This window comes from Dendrobates tinctorius, unplaced genomic scaffold (assembly GCF_039654945.1).
Source record: "Dendrobates tinctorius isolate UK_male_01 unplaced genomic scaffold, ASM3965494v1 ptg000095l, whole genome shotgun sequence".
NCBI lineage: Eukaryota > Metazoa > Chordata > Amphibia > Anura > Dendrobatidae > Dendrobates > Dendrobates tinctorius.
Window position 1 is genome coordinate 18,640,974 of NW_027361763.1, and position 16,534 is coordinate 18,657,507.

The 16,534-nt window shown below is 59.0% G+C and overlaps 1 protein-coding gene across 2 annotated transcripts in view; it reads left to right on the forward strand.

Annotated features, from left to right (window-relative positions):
• Positions 1–4,328: 4,328 nt before the first annotated feature.
• SLC4A11 (solute carrier family 4 member 11) overlaps positions 4,329–16,534 on the forward strand; it is a 115,365-nt gene continuing 103,159 nt past the window's right edge. For both annotated transcript variants that reach the window (XM_073586761.1, XM_073586763.1), the window contains exon 1: positions 4,329–4,480. In XM_073586761.1, coding sequence (XP_073442862.1) covers positions 4,441–4,480 — 40 coding nt within the window. In that variant the 5' untranslated portion in view covers positions 4,329–4,440. The remainder of the gene's footprint in view (positions 4,481–16,534) is intronic.

A 16,534-nucleotide genomic window follows, 5' to 3' on the forward strand; every position in this document is an offset into this window, starting at 1 on the left:
TCAAATTCAGTTATGTATACTATTATGGGGGCACTGTGGATGTCAGTCATTATAGGGGCACTGGGGTACATAGCACAGGACAGCTGCGGAGCAGCGCACACAGGCGGGGTGGGGGGTACACAGGACGGCCGCGGAGCAGAGCACACAGGCGGGGTGGGGGGTACACAGGGGGCTGCGGAGCAGTGCACAGGCGGGGTGGGGGTACACAGGGGGCTGCGGAGCAGCGCACACAGGCGGGGTGGGGGGTACACAGGACGGCCGCGGAGCAGAGCACACAGGCGGGGTGGGGGGTACACAGGGGGCTGCGGAGCAGCGCACACAGGCGGGGTGGGGGGTACACAGGGGGCTGCGGAGCTGCGCACACAGGCGGGGTGGGGGGTACACAGGACGGCCGCGGAGCAGAGCACACAGGCGGGGTGGGGGTACACGGAGCAGCGCACTCAGGCGGGGTGGGGATACACAGGACGGCCGCGGAGCAGCGCACACAGGCGGGGTGGGGGTACACAGGACGGCCGCGGAGCAGCGCACACAGGCGGGGTGGGGGTACACAGGACGGCCGCGGAGCAGCGCACACAGGCGGGGTGGGGGGTACACAGGGGGCCGCGGAGCAGCGCACACAGGCGGGGTGGGGGGGTACACAGGACGGCCGCGGAGCAGAGCACACAGGTGGGGTGGGGGTACACAGGACGGCTGTGGAGCAGCGCACACAGTCGGGGTGGGGGTACACAGGGGGCCGCAGAGCACACAGGCGGGGTGGGGGTACACAGGGGGCCGCAGAGCACACAGGCGGGGTGGGGGTACACAGGGGGCCGCAGAGCACACAGGCGGGGTGGGGGTACACAGGGGGCCGCGGAGCAGAGCACACAGGCGGGGTGGGGGTACACAGCACACAGGCGGGGTGGGGGTACACAGGATGGCTGCGGAGCAGTGCACACAAGCGGGGTGGGGGTACACAGGGGGCCGCGGAGCAGAGCACACAGGCGGGGTGGGGGTACACAGGGGGCCGCGAAGCAGTGCACACAGGCGGGGTGGGGGTACACAGGGGGCCGTGGAGCAGAGCACACAGGCGGGGTGGGGGTACACAGGGGGCCACGGAGCAGCGCACACAGGCGGGGTGGGGGTACACAGGGGGCCGCGGAGCAGCGCACACAGGCGGGGTGGGGGTACACAGGACGGCCGCGGAGCACACAGGCGGGGTGGGGGTACACAGGGGGCCGCGGAGCAGAGCTCACAAGCGGGGTGGGGGTACACAGGACGGCCGCGGAGCAGCGCACACAAGCGGGGTGGGGGTACACAGGACGGCTGCGGAGCAGCGCACACAGGCGGGGTGGGGGGGTACACAGGACGGCCGCGGAGCAGAGCACACAGGCGGGGTGGGGGTACACAGGGGGCCGCGGAGCAGCGCACACAGGTGGGGTGGGGTACACAGGACGGCTGCGGAGCAGCGCACACAGGCGGGGTGGGGGTACACAGGACGGCCGCGGAGCAGCGCACACAGGCGGGGTGGGGGTACACAGGGGGCCGCGGAGCAGCGCACACAGGCGGGGTGGGGGTACACAGGGGGCCGCGGAGCAGCGCACACAGGCGGGGTGGGGATACACAGGACGGCCGCGGAGCAGCGCACACAAGCGGGGTGGGGGTACACAGGACGGCCGCGGAGCAGCGCACACAAGCGGGGTGGGGGTACACAGGACGGCCGCGGAGCAGCGCACACAGGCGGGGTGGGGGGTACACAGGACGGCCGCGGAGCAGAGCACACAGGCGGGGTGGGGGGGTACACAGGACGGCCGCGGAGCAGAGCACACAGGTGGGGTGGGGGTACACAGGACGGCCGTGGAGCAGCGCACACAGTTGGGGTGGGGGTACACAGGGGGCCGCAGAGCACACAGGCGGGGTGGGGGTACACAGGGGGCCGCAGAGCACACAGGCGGGGTGGGGGTACACAGGGGGCCGCAGAGCACACAGGCGGGGTGGGGGTACACAGGATGGCTGCGGAGCAGTACACACAAGCGGGGTGGGGGTACACAGGGGGCCGCGGAGCAGAGCACACAGGCGGGGTGGGGGTACACAGGGGGCCGCGGAGCAGTGCACACAGGCGGGGTGGGGGTACACAGGGGGCCGCAGAGCACACAGGCGGGGTGGGGGGTACACAGGATGGCTGCGGAGCAGTGCACACAAGCGGGGTGGGGGTACACAGGGGGCCGCGGAGCAGAGCACACAGGCGGGGTGGGGGTACACAGGGGGCCGCGGAGCAGCGCACACAGGCGGGGTGGGGATACACAGGGGGCCGCGGAGCAGCGCACACAGGCGGGGTGGGGATACACAGGACGGCCGCGGAGCAGCGCACACAAGCGGGGTGGGGGTACACAGGACGGCCGCGGAGCAGCGCACACAGGCGGGGGTACACAGGGGGCTGCGGAGCAGCGCACACAGGCGGGGTGGGGGGTACACAGGACGGCCGCGGAGCAGAGCACACAGGCGGGGTGGGGGTACACAGGGGGCCGCGGAGCAGCGCACTCAGGCGGGGTGGGGATACACAGGACGGCCGCGGAGCAGCGCACACAGGCGGGGTGGGGGTACACAGGACGGCCGCGGAGCAGCGCACACAGGCGGGGTGGGGGTACACAGGACGGCCGCGGAGCAGCGCACACAGGCGGGGTGGGGGGTACACAGGGGGCCGCGGAGCAGCGCACACAGGCGGGGTGGGGGGGTACACAGGACGGCCGCAGAGCAGAGCACACAGGTGGGGTGGGGGTACACAGGGGGCCGCAGAGCACACAGTCGGGGTGGGGGTACACAGGGGGCCGCAGAGCACACAGTCGGGGTGGGGGTACACAGGGGGCCGCAGAGCACACAGGCGGGGTGGGGGTACACAGGGGGCCGCAGAGCACACAGGCGGGGTGGGGGTACACAGGGGGCCGCAGAGCACACAGGCGGGGTGGGGGTACACAGGGGGCCGCAGAGCACACAGGCGGGGTGGGGGTACACAGGGGGCCGCAGAGCACACAGGCGGGGTGGGGGTACACAGGGGGCCGCAGAGCACACAGGCGGGGTGGGGGTACACAGGGGGCCGCAGAGCACACAGGCGGGGTGGGGGTACACAGGGGGCCGCAGAGCACACAGGCGGGGTGGGGGTACACAGGATGGCTGCGGAGCAGTGCACACAAGCGGGGTGGGGGTACACAGGGGGCCGCGGAGCAGAGCACACAGGCGGGGTGGGGGTACACAGGGGGCCGCGAAGCAGAGCACACAGGCGGGGTGGGGGTACACAGGGGGCCGCGGAGCAGCGCACACAGGCGGGGTGGGGATACACAGGGGGCCGCGGAGCAGCGCACACAAGCGGGGTGGGGGTACACAGGACGGCCGCGGAGCAGCGCACACAGGCGGGGTGGGGGTACACAGGACGGCCGCGGAGCAGTGCACACAGGCGGGGTGGGGGTACACAGGACGGCCGCGGAGCAGCGCACACAAGCGGGGTGGGGGTACACAGGGGGCCGCGGAGCAGCGCACACAAGCGGGGTGGGGGTACACAGGACGGCCGCGGAGCAGCGCACACAGGCGGGGTGGGGGTACACAGGACGGCCGCGGAGCAGCGCACACAGGCGGGGTGGGGGTACACAGGGGGCCGCGGAGCAGCGCACACAGGCGGGGTGGGGATACACAGGGGGCCGCGGAGCAGCGCACACAAGCGGGGTGGGGGTACACAGGACGGCCGCGGAGCAGCGCACACAGGCGGGGTGGGGTACACAGGGGGCTGCGGAGCAGCGCACACAGGCGGGGTGGGGGTACACAGGGGGCCGCGGAGCAGCGCACACAGGCGGGGTGGGGATACACAGGGGGCCGCGGAGCAGCGCACACAAGCGGGGTGGGGGTACACAGGATGGCTGCGGAGCAGCGCACACAGGCGGGGTGGGGTACACAGGGGGCTGCGGAGCAGCGCACACAGGCGGGGTGGGGGTACACAGGGGGCCGCGGAGCAGCGCACACAGGCGGGGTGGGGATACACAGGGGGCCGCGGAGCAGCGCACACAAGCGGGGTGGGGGTACACAGGACGGCCGCGGAGCAGCGCACACAGGCGGGGTGGGGTACACAGGGGGCTGCGGAGCAGAGCACACAGGCGGGGTGGGGGTACACAGGGGGCCGCGGAGCAGCGCACACAAGCGGGGTGGGGGTACACAGGACGGCCGCGGAGCAGCGCACACAAGCGGGGTGGGGGTACACAGGGGGCCGCGGAGCAGAGCACACAGGCGGGGTGGGGGTACACAGGGGGCCGCGGAGCACACAGGCGGTTTCCTGGGCGGTGCGGGGCTGGTGTCCTCCTCCTCCTCCCTCACTATACCGGGGGTTGGACTTTGCTGATCCTCCTAAAAAAAAAAAAAGGAAACTTATAGTGGCAAGATGGAGCGGAGGAGGACGAGGTGATACACAGCTGAGGAGAGATGGCAACGGCCAGGAGAGTCTTCCATCTGCAGCCATGCGGTGAGTGAAAGCCGCCGGGAGGACGGAGGAGTGTGCAGAGAAATATATACAATGTGTGATATATGGTGTCCCCCACTCAGCCCCTTCTCCCCTTGCGCAGTGTGGTGTCCCCCACTCAGCCCCTTCTCCCCTTGCGCAGTGTGGTGTCCCCCACTCTGCCCCTTCTCCCTTTGAGCAGTGTGGTGTCCCCCACTGAGCCCCTTCTCTCTTTGCGCAGTGTGGTGTCCCCCACTCAGCCCCTTTTCCCCTTGCGCAGTGTGGTGTCCCCCACTCAGCCCCTTCTCCCCTTGCGCAGTGTGGTGTCCCCCACTCTGCCCCTTCTCCCTTTGAGCAGTGTGGTGTCCCCCACTGAGCCCCTTCTCTCTTTGCGCAGTGTGGTGTCCCCCACTCAGCCCCTTCTCCCCTTGCGCAGTGTGGTGTCCCCCACTCTGCCCCTTCTCCCTTTGAGCAGTGTGGTGTCCCCCACTGAGCCCCTTCTCTCTTTGCGCAGTGTGGTGTCCCCCACTGAGCCCCTTCTCTCTTTGCGCAGTGTGGTGTCCCCCACTCTGCCCCTTCTCTCTTTGCGCAGTGTGGTGACCCCCACTCTGCCCCTTCTCTCTTTGCGCAGTGTGGTGTCCCCCACTGAGCCCCTTCTCCCTTTGAGCAGTGTGGTGTCCCCCACTGAGCCCCTTCTCTCTTTGCGCAGTGTGGTGTCCCCCACTGAGCCCCTTCTCCCTTTGAGCAGTGTGGTGTCCCCCACTCTGCCCCTTCTCTCTTTGCGCAGTGTGGTGTCCCCCACTGAGCCCCTTCTCCCCTTGCGCAGTGTGGTGTCCCCCACTGAGCCCCTTCTCCCTTTGAGCAGTGTGGTGTCCCCCACTGAGCCCCTTCTCTCTTTGCGCAGTATGGTGTCCCCCACTCTGCCCCTTCTCTCTTTGCGCAGTGTGGTGTCCCCCACTCTGCCCCTTCTCTCTTTGCGCAGTGTGGTGTCCCCCACTGAGCCCCTTCTCCATTTGAGCAGTGTGGTGTCCCCCACTGAGCCCCTTCTCTCTTTGCGCAGTGTGGTGTCCCCCACTGAGCCCCTTCTCCCTTTGAGCAGTGTGGTGTCCCCCACTCTGCCCCTTCTCCCCTTGCGCAGTGTGGTGTCCCCCACTGAGCCCCTTCTCCCCTTGCGCAGTGTGGTGTCCCCCACTGAGCCCCTTCTCCCTTTGAGCAGTGTGGTGTCCCCCACTGAGCCCCTTCTCTCTTTGCGCAGTATGGTGTCCCCCACTCTGCCCCTTCTCTCTTTGCGCAGTATGGTGTCCCCCACTCTGCCCCTTCTCTCTTTGCGCAGTGTGGTGACCCCCACTCTGCCCCTTCTCTCTTTGCGCAGTGTGGTGTCCCCCACTCAGCCCATTCTCCCCTTGCGCAGTGTGGTGTCCCCCACTCAGCCCCTTCTCCCCTTGCGCAGTGTGGTGTCCCCCACTCAGCCCCTTCTCCCCTTGCGCAGTGTGGTGTCCCCCACTGAGCCCCTTCTCCCTTTGAGCAGTGTGGTGTCCCCCACTGAGCCCCTTCTCTCTTTGCGCAGTGTGGTGTCCCCCACTCTGCCCCTTCTCTCTTTGCGCAGTGTGGTGACCCCCACTCTGCCCCTTCTCTCTTTGCGCAGTGTGGTGTCCCCCACTGAGCCCCTTCTCCCTTTGAGCAGTGTGGTGTCCCCCACTGAGCCCCTTCTCTCTTTGCGCAGTGTGGTGTCCCCCACTGAGCCCCTTCTCCCTTTGAGCAGTGTGGTGTCCCCCACTCTGCCCCTTCTCTCTTTGCGCAGTGTGGTGTCCCCCACTGAGCCCCTTCTCCCCTTGCGCAGTGTGGTGTCCCCCACTGAGCCCCTTCTCCCTTTGAGCAGTGTGGTGTCCCCCACTGAGCCCCTTCTCTCTTTGCGCAGTATGGTGTCCCCCACTCTGCCCCTTCTCTCTTTGCGCAGTATGGTGTCCCCCACTCTGCCCCTTCTCTCTTTGCGCAGTGTGGTGACCCCCACTCTGCCCCTTCTCTCTTTGCGCAGTGTGGTGTCCCCCACTCAGCCCCTTCTCCCCTTGCGCCGTGTGGTGTCCCCCACTCAGCCCCTTCTCCCCTTGCGCAGTGTGGTGTCCCCCACTCTGCCCCTTCTCCCTTTGCGCAGTATGGTGTCCCCCACTCTGCCCCTTCTCTCTTTGCGCAGTGTGGTGACCCCCACTCTGCCCCTTCTCTCTTTGCGCAGTGTGGTGACCCCCACTCTGCCCCTTCTCTCTTTGCGCAGTGTGGTGTCCCCCACTCAGCCCCTTCTCCCCTTGCGCAGTGTGGTGTCCCCCACTCAGCCCCTTCTCCCCTTGCGCAGTATGGTGTCCCCCACTCTGCCCCTTCTCCCTTTGCGCAGTATGGTGTCCCCCACTCTGCCCCTTCTCTCTTTGCGCAGTGTGGTGACCCCAACTCTGCCCCTTCTCTCTTTGCGCAGTGTGGTGACCCCCACTCTGCCCCTTCTCCCCTTGCGCAGTGTGGTGTCCCCCACTCAGCCCCTTCTCCCCTTGCGCAGTGTGGTGTCCCCCACTCAGCCCCTTCTCCCCTTGCGCAGTGTGGTGTCCCCCACTCTGCCCCTTCTCCCCTTGCGCAGTGTGGTGTCCCCCACTCTGCCCCTTCTCCCCTTGCGCAGTGTGGTGTCCCCCACTCTGCCCCTTCTCTCTTTGCGCAGTGTGGTGTCCCCCACTCTGCCCCTTCTCCCTTTGCGCAGTATGGTGTCCCCCACTCTGCCCCTTCTCTCTTTGCGCTGTGTGGTGACCCCCACTCTGCCCCTTCTCTCTTTGCGCAGTGTGGTGTCCCCCACTGAGCCCCTTCTCCCTTTGAGCAGTGTGGTGTCCCCCACTGAGCCCCTTCTCTCTTTGCGCAGTATGGTGTCCCCCACTCTGCCCCTTCTCCCTTTGCGCAGTATGGTGTCCCCCACTCTGCCCCTTCTCTCTTTGCGCAGTGTGGTGACCCCCACTCTGCCCCTTCTCTCTTTGCGCAGTGTGGTGTCCCCCACTCTGCCCCTTCTCCCTTTGAGCAGTGTGGTGTCCCCCACTGAGCCCCTTCTCCCTTTGAGCAGTGTGGTGTCCCCCACTGAGCCCCTTCTCTCTTTGCGCAGTGTGGTGTCCCCCACTGAGCCCCTTCTCCCTTTGAGCAGTGTGGTGTCCCCCACTGAGCCCCTTCTCTCTTTGCGCAGTATGGTGTCCCCCACTCTGCCCCTTCTCCCTTTGCGCAGTATGGTGTCCCCCACTCTGCCCCTTCTCTCTTTGCGCTGTGTGGTGACCCCCACTCTGCCCCTTCTCTCTTTGCGCAGTGTGGTGTCCCCCACTGAGCCCCTTCTCCCTTTGAGCAGTGTGGTGTCCCCCACTGAGCCCCTTCTCTCTTTGCGCAGTATGGTGTCCCCCACTCTGCCCCTTCTCCCTTTGCGCAGTATGGTGTCCCCCACTCTGCCCCTTCTCTCTTTGCGCAGTGTGGTGACCCCCACTCTGCCCCTTCTCTCTTTGCGCAGTGTGGTGTCCCCCACTCTGCCCCTTCTCCCTTTGAGCAGTGTGGTGTCCCCCACTGAGCCCCTTCTCCCTTTGAGCAGTGTGGTGTCCCCCACTGAGCCCCTTCTCTCTTTGCGCAGTGTGGTGTCCCCCACTGAGCCCCTTCTCCCTTTGAGCAGTGTGGTGTCCCCCACTGAGCCCCTTCTCTCTTTGCGCAGTATGGTGTCCCCCACTCTGCCCCTTCTCCCTTTGCGCAGTATGGTGTCCCCCACTCTGCCCCTTCTCTCTTTGCGCAGTGTGGTGACCCCCACTCTGCCCCTTCTCTCTTTGCGCAGTGTGGTGTCCCCCACTCTGCCCCTTCTCCCTTTGAGCAGTGTGGTGTCCCCCACTGAGCCCCTTCTCCCTTTGAGCAGTGTGGTGTCCCCCACTGAGCCCCTTCTCTCTTTGCGCAGTGTGGTGTCCCCCACTGAGCCCCTTCTCTCTTTGCGCAGTGTGGTGTCCCCCACTCTGCCCCTTCTCTCTTTGTGCAGTGTGGTACAACAGGGAAATGTGCAGATGCTGGGAGTTGTAGTCTGGTAGCAGCTGGCGGGTTGGTTGCAGACACCGTCCTGTGGGTTTGGGGTCTGTGGGATTGTGATGAGACATGCTCGCTCTGCCTCATCTGTGTCTTCTTTCCAATGAAATGCAGACTATTGTTCTCTGGTATCAGCCCGGCTGGGGAGGCTCCGTACAGTGGGGTGAGTGGAATCCAGTGAAGGCTGAGTGATACCGTCAGAGTTGTCATAGGACGGAATCCCCTGACATAGAACTTACCGGAGACCCTCTATGTGAGAGGGTGACATGGGGTGGGCCGTATCTTGTGTGTGGAAGTGTTATATCCTGTTATAAACGCTGATTGGTTAGAAAAAACAAAACAAGAACACGAATGTAAACGGGTCCGTCAAGTATGCACAGGATGCGGTAGTGGTCTCATATAGTAGTATGTGGTGAAGGGTCAGAGGTCAATTCAGATATATATATATTTTTTTTTTTTACACATTATTTATAAACAAGATTTTTTTTTTTTTGTCTTAATATTTGAGCCAAATTGTTGTAAACTAAAAATTTTCAAAAAGTTGCTACAGGAAAGATGTATATCTTTGTACCGTGTTAGCCAGTAGATAGAAAAATATTCAGGATTGAGAGTCCTCAGTGGTTGATACCGTTTAATGGCTACCTGAAAAGATGGTAACACATTGTAAGCTTTCCAGACTACTCAGGTCTCTTCATCAGGCGTAGACTAATACAAAATCTGAAGTCACATATTTATACATATTCAGACCTTCTGGGGGCATCACAACACAGAACCAGACCCCAATCAGAGGGCAATAAAACTTTCACACTCCTTATCTATGAACTGTTCCAATATTTATGTTTCTCCCTCTCCCCATAATGATAGTTCTGCTTTCACTTGTCTCATCTATTGTGTTATTTCTGTGCTGTCTTGTGTATAAATATGTGATTCTTCAGATTTTGTATTAGTCTATGCCTGATGTAGAGACCTGAGTAGTCTGGAAAGCTGCAATGTGTTACCACCTTCTCAGTTGGCCATTAAAAGTTATCAACCATTGAGGGCCCAATTCCAAATATTTTTCCAAAAAGGTGCGAATCTTTTTGGAAAAACATTAAATTTTTTTTTTTTTTTTTTATAGAAAATTAAAACTACTTTTGGTCAAGTGATTTTTCTGCTCCTCCGGGGAGAAAATTTTGTTATTTTAGGTCTAGATTTTACTGCTTCTATCTAGTCAGTTGTAGCAGAACCAGTCGTATCTGACCCTGCTATTAAAAGGATGCCCGGGGGGGGGGACAGATCGGGCCCAGGGTGAAAAACAAAAACCCCACAGTACTCGTTCTACCAGAAAAGCCATCAGTGCGAGGTCCTCGTCCTCCTGCAAGGGTGTGCTAGGAGCAGCGTCTGATGACCCCAGCCAGTAAGTGCAGCCATTGGCCAAGATGGGGAGAAAAAAAATCCTTTTTTTTTTTTTTTTTTTTTTTTTTTGCTGTATAAGAAAAAACTTTCCTTTGTTTAAGTCTTAATTTTTTTTTTTTAACAAAGGAAAGTTTTTTTTCTTATAAAGCAAAAAAAAAAAAAAAAAAAATTTAAGACAATCTAATCAAAAGCAATCACATTTCTCTTTGCTTTTTAGCTACTTTAAGGGGAAAAAAGTTTTTTTTTTTTTTTACGATTTTATAGGACTGACACTTTTTGCACTTTTTTATATTATAGCATATTATATTAAAAAATATGATATATATATTATGACACTAATTTTATTTTTTACAGGGCTTTTTTGTAACTTATGTATGGTATTATAATGTAGCTAAGAAGTCACATTTTTCTTTGCACTTTAAGAGGAAAAAGTTTTTTGTTTGTCTTTTATGTCATACCGTTCTATGAATTTAATCTATTTAAAACAGACAAACTTTATTTATTTTTTTGTGCGCCTAAAATTTCCATAAATCTATAAAAGGGGGGAAGAAAAAATATTGTAGTATTTGAAGGGACACTAGTTCCATAAAATGCTATTATCTCATGTGTTGCTGAGGCCGGTGGGGTCCATATGTGTTACACGGACGGCTGTGGAGTCTTTGTACAGTGCATTGCGATATCACGGTTTTTTTTTGCATGGGACTGCAAAGATGAGGAATGTGGCAAGCATAGTGGGTTTGTAGGAAGCTCCACTATACGGCGTCTGCGGTCTGGATGTGAAATGTGTCAGTGCTGAACATTTCACGCTGTACTACCTTGTTTGCCCTGCGGGGGCGCCATGGTTAGAAACCTGTAGATCGCTCAGTGATCAGCAGCTTGTTTTCATCCCCCCTGACCCAAAGTGATTGGTCAAACTAGTCACCTTTTTGTTATGTAAATGATCGCGCTGGAGCCATTTTGTGGCCCCCGTCGATAACGTGTCCTGTCACTAATACACATCAGCATTTCTGAGGGGCAAAGTGGTCCCCTTTGGTGCAAGAAGCCCGTCTGCAACCCCTGACTCCCATCCTGCACTTGTTGCTAGGCAACAACCCATACAGATTCCTCCATATTTTGTGGTTTTATTGGAGCAGCAAATCAGATTGCTGCTCTCATTCTCCAGACGGCCTCGGAGGGATGAGAGCTGGATTCTGATTGGTTGCTATGGGTAACTGCTGTGCTGTATTGCTAATCTGGCCTATACTAGTGTTTCATGTTTGGGGGCTCCCGTTATAGCGGCATCATGTCAGGACGCAATCCTGGGTGACATTAGGCTCTTTATTACCAGTATCAGATGTTCTGGATTATAAAATGATTATGTAACAGCCTATAGATTATGGTCTGCTCAGGCCCCGGAGCCTCAGTCTATTGATCTGTGTGAGATTATGTGCTGTACTATCAGAATTTCTGGATTATAAGATTCTGGACTGCGCGCATTTATGGTATGTAGAGCTCTAATCCTGAGACAAACACTAGTGATCTCCAGTGTCCGTCACGTGTACTGATGGTAGCGGCATATTGCGGTATTAATACTACTGACAAATGGAAGGGGTAACTCCTCAGCCTGGGATAGGTTAACTCCACAGTGCCACGGCACAAACTGATCTGGTAGGGTGGGAGGTCTGTGTCTTCCCCTGTGGGTCGGGATGTCTGTGGGTCTCCCCCGTGCTCCTGGTCCTGTGGGTCGGGATGTCTGTGCGTCTCCCCCGTGCTCCTGGTCCTGTGGGTCGGGGTGGCTGTGGGTCTCCCCGTGCTCCTGGTCCTGTGGGTCGGGATGTCTGTGGGTCTCCCCCGTGCTCCTGGTCCTGTGGGTCGGGGTGGCTGTGGGTCTCCCCGTGCTCCTGGTCCTGTGGGTCGGGATGTCTGTGGGTCTCCCCCGTGCTCCTGGTCCTGTGGGTCGGGATGTCTGTGGGTCTCCCCCGTGCTCCTGGTCCTGTGGGTCGGGGTGGCTGTGGGTCTCCCCGTGCTCCTGGTCCTGTGGGTCGGGATGTCTGTGGGTCTCCCCCGTGCTCCTGGTCCTGTGGGTCGGGATGTCTGTGGGTCTCCCCCCGTGCTCCTGGTCCTGTGGGTCGGGATGTCTGTGGGTCTCCCCCGTGCTCCTGGTCCTGTGGGTCGGGATGTCTGTGGGTCTCCCCCGTGCTCCTGGTCCTGTGGGTCGGGATGTCTGTGGGTCTCCCCCGTGCTCCTGGTCCTGTGGGTCGGGATGTCTGTGGGTCTCCCCCGTGCTCCTGGTCCTGTGGGTCGGGATGTCTGTGGGTCTCCCCCGTGCTCCTGGTCCTGTGGGTCGGGATGTCTGTGTGTCTCCCCCGTGCTCCTGGTCCTGTGGGTCGGGATGTCTGTGGGTCTCCCCGGTGCTCCTGGTCCTGTGGGTCGGGATGTCTGTGGGTCTCCCCCGTGCTCCTGGTCCTGTGGGTCGGGATTTCTGTGGGTCTCCCCCGTGCTCCTGGTCCTGTGGGTCGGGATGTCTGTGGGTCTCCCCCGTGCTCCTGGTCCTGTGGGTCGGGATTTCTGTGGGTCTCCCCCGTGCTCCTGGTCCTGTGGGTCGGGATGTCTGTGGGTCTCCCCCCGTGCTCCTGGTCCTGTGGGTCGGGATGGCTGTGGGTCTCCCCCCGTGCTCTTGGACATGTTGATGAGGTGCCCCTTGGTTTTCTCGTTTGTGCTCTTATTTTGGGCTTGCAGGTGATGGTGAGTGTGACACTGGGCGCGGCGCTGGGCTTTGTGTTTGTGTTCTGCATACTTCTCGTATTTCTCCATATTATATAAGAGCTGACACATCGGGAGAGGATCTGCAGGTACATAACAGGCCATGATTACTAGCGTGCCCAAATAGGTGCCACTCATGGGTCCTCTACAGCGGTGCTACACTCAGATCCCGCAGTCCCCCACAGTTTGCACCATCCTCCCCGAAACGCTGCCCCCCCATCCCCACCCACAACGATGCCACACACAGATCCCACCGACCTCCCCAAAACAGTGCCCAACTCAGATCCCCCCCCACCCACAACGATGCCACACTCTGACCTTGCCATACTGAGATGGACGTACCACACTCAGATCCCACTACCTCTCCCTCCTCGTCTGACCGTGCCATACTGCACATGTAAAGCGGCATGCGGCGGAGGCCCGCTGTGACTTCTTGTATTAGTAATTCTAGTAAGTGCCCTGTGATCATAGGGACCAGATTTACCTTCTGGACCACACCAACCATGCGCACGGCCAGATGCGGGAGATTCCACATACTGCCATCATGACCCTCTTAAAGGAACGGCACCCTGATGTGTGCGGCACGTGTATGTATGTGTATCACCATCTGTACATGGCTGCTCGTTCTGTTCCACGCGTTTCCCAGGCTGCCACAGTTCCCAGGGGTCTGCGCCTCTCTCCATCGAGAACACTTGGTCGTCATGGTAACCAACCTTTAGATCTGAGCCGGACCCCCTTGTGTGTTGGGGTGATATTTGGCGTGTGCCCTCCGTACCTGCCTGGTAGATCTCTAGCACTGCTCTCGGGTGGAAATTACAATGCGTTACGGAAAAGGCAAACCCCCGTACGGCTGCGTCAATGAGAAAACAAATATTTACAGAAAATCTAATTTTTGATTTAATTTTTTAAATTTTTATTTTATTTATTTTTTTTAAGATAAGTAAAAAATAAGCGTACGCTTAATGCTGGAATCATACTGACTTGTAGGATCCCTTTACCATATTTACCGTACAACGACGTAAAAACAAAACCCAAATAACGGCGGAATTTTATTATCCTTTTTCCTCCATTTGTAGTAATAGTACAGTATATTTGGATTTTTTTAAAATTTGTTTTAATTTCTGTTTTTCAGAACATTTTATTTTTTAAAAATGAATGGTGTCACTCCAGAGTACAAAAAAAGCCTTCCTACATCTGTCACCAGAAAAATAACACAAAGTTGGGTCCAGTTCTCAGTTGCTCAGTGCCATGTGTCGGTGCCGGACAGGTTGCCCGTCTGGTACTTTTTGTCCTTAAGGTCTCGGTGGCGCTGATACGGTTACAGAGGGAAGAGTTATGTAATAACATCTAATTTCTAGAGCAATAAAAAAACAAAAAAAACAATGCCCATGACAGTGCAGATGTTGGTAGTGACTGATGGGCTGGTGAGAAGTGTCCGTCATGGCATGTTACACCCCGGCACGGGGCATCCTGAAGTCGCCTTGGACCCCGGCGCTGATGTGAAATTCACAGCAAGGTGACTGCATGCTTCTCCCACAGAGCCCCCATTGACTCTGCCACCTGAATTAAGAAAGGGGCCTCAGTTCCCGGGCTGGCCGCTCGCATACAAGCCGCATGCTCCCAGGACGCTGTGTTTACTCATGTGTTACGAACATATACTCTTGTCCATGACCCGGCAGCTTCTGTTTTTTTTTTTTTTTTTGAAAAGCTGGGTGACGGTCATTATGTCTGCTCGCTCTTTACTTTGCTTGCCCAGCGTCTTGAGGAATCCGCTCGCTCCTTCCCTTGCTCACCCAGTGTCCTGAGGAATCCGCTCGCTCCTTCCCTTGCTCACCCAGTGTCCTGAGGAATCCGCTCGCTCCTTCCCTTGCTCACCCAGTGTCCTGAGGAATCCGCTCGCTCCTTCCCTTGCTCGCCCAGTGTCCTGAGGAATCCGCTCGCTCCTTTCCTTGCTTGCCCAGAGTCCTGAGGAATTTGCTCTCTCCTTCCCTTGCTTGCCCAGCGTCCTGAGGAATTCGCTCTCTCCTTCCCTTGCTTGCCCAGCGTCCTGAGGAGTCCGCCTTCTCCTTCCTTTGCTTGCCCAGCGTCCTGAGGAGTCTGCTTGCTCCTTCCCTTGCTTGCCCAGATTCCTGAGTCCGCTCGCTCCTTCCTTTGCTTGCCCAACGTCCTGAGGAGTCCGCTCGCTCTTTACTTTGCTTGCCCAGCGTCCAGAGGAGTCTGCTCGCTCCTTCTCTTGCTTGCTCAGATTCCTGAGGAGTCTGATCGCTCCTTCCCTTGCTTGCCCAGATTCCTGAGGAGTTCGCTCGCTCCTTCCCTTGCTTGCTCAAATTCCTGAGGAGTCCGCTCGCTCCTTCCCTTGCTTGCCCAGAGTCCTGAGGAGTCTGCTCGCTCCTTCCCTTGCTTGCCCAGAGTCCTGAGGAGTCTGCTCGCTCCTTCCCTTGCTTGCCCAGAGTCCTGAGGAGTCTGCTCGCTCCTTCCCTTGCTTGCCCAGAGTCCTGAGGAGTCTGCTCGCTCCTTCCCTTGCTTGCCCAGAGTCCTGAGGAGTCTGCTCGCTCCTTCCCTTGCTTGCCCAGAGTCCTGAGGAGTCTGCTCGCTCCTTCCCTTGCTTGCCCAGAGTCCTGAGGAGTCTGCTCGCTCCTTCCCTTGCTTGCCCAGAGTCCTGAGGAGTCTGCTCGCTCCTTCCCTTGCTTGCCCAGAGTCCTGAGGAGTCTGCTCGCTCCTTCCCTTGCTTGCCCAGAGTCCTGAGGAGTCTGCTCGCTCCTTCCCTTGCTTGCCCAGAGTCCTGAGGAGTCTGCTCGCTCCTTCCCTTGCTTGCCCAGAGTCCTGAGGAGTCTGCTCGCTCCTTCCCTTGCTTGCCCAGAGTCCTGAGGAGTCTGCTCGCTCCTTCCCTTGCCTGCCCAGAGTCCTGAGGAGTCTGCTCGCTCCTTCCCTTGCCTGCCCAGAGTCCTGAGGAGTCTGCTCGCTCCTTCCCTTGCCTGCCCAGAGTCCTGAGGAGTCTGCTCGCTCCTTCCCTTGCCTGCCCAGAGTCCTGAGGAGTCTGCTCGCTCCTTCCCTTGCCTGCCCAGAGTCCTGAGGAGTCTGCTCGCTCCTTCCCTTGCCTGCCCAGAGTCCTGAGGAGTCTGCTCGCTCCTTCCCTTGCCTGCCCAGAGTCCTGAGGAGTCTGCTCGCTCCTTCCCTTGCCTGCCCAGAGTCCTGAGGAGTCTGCTCGCTCCTTCCCTTGCCTGCCCAGAGTCCTGAGGAGTCTGCTCGCTCCTTCCCTTGCCTGCCCAGAGTCCTGAGGAGTCTGCTCGCTCCTTCCCTTGCCTGCCCAGAGTCCTGAGGAGTCTGCTCGCTCCTTCCCTTGCCTGCCCAGAGTCCTGAGGAGTCTGCTCGCTCCTTCCCTTGCTTGCCCAGAGTCCTGAGGAGCAATTGTGTGCATGTCATGTGTTGTTGCATCCCATACTTAGAATTTAGGGGACATAGGTGGCTTTTACCTTCAGGAAAGGTGATCAATATCTGATCATTGGGGTCAGAGATGTGGCACATGCAATGATCAGCTGCTTGCAGATCCCGCCACGGCCAGAAGAGCGCAGTGTACAGCTGAACAGCCCTGCTCTCTACACCATGTAGTGGCAGTTGTCAGGTACTGCAGCTTAGCTCACTGTCACTTTAATAGGATCTGTGCTGGGAACGGAGACTTTTCTGTAGAAATTCTCCATTTGCAGAGCCTGGTCGTAGGGCACTGAAGTCTTGTATGGGGAGCGCTCGCTGTGCACTCCTCTTTACTCGCTGATGCATATTTTTATTTTCGCTTGCAGCTGTTCCACTCCAAGCGGTGGCGGATGCAGCCGCCATTTCCCCCCCTAACATCTGAACGGCTGCTGTGCCCGATAT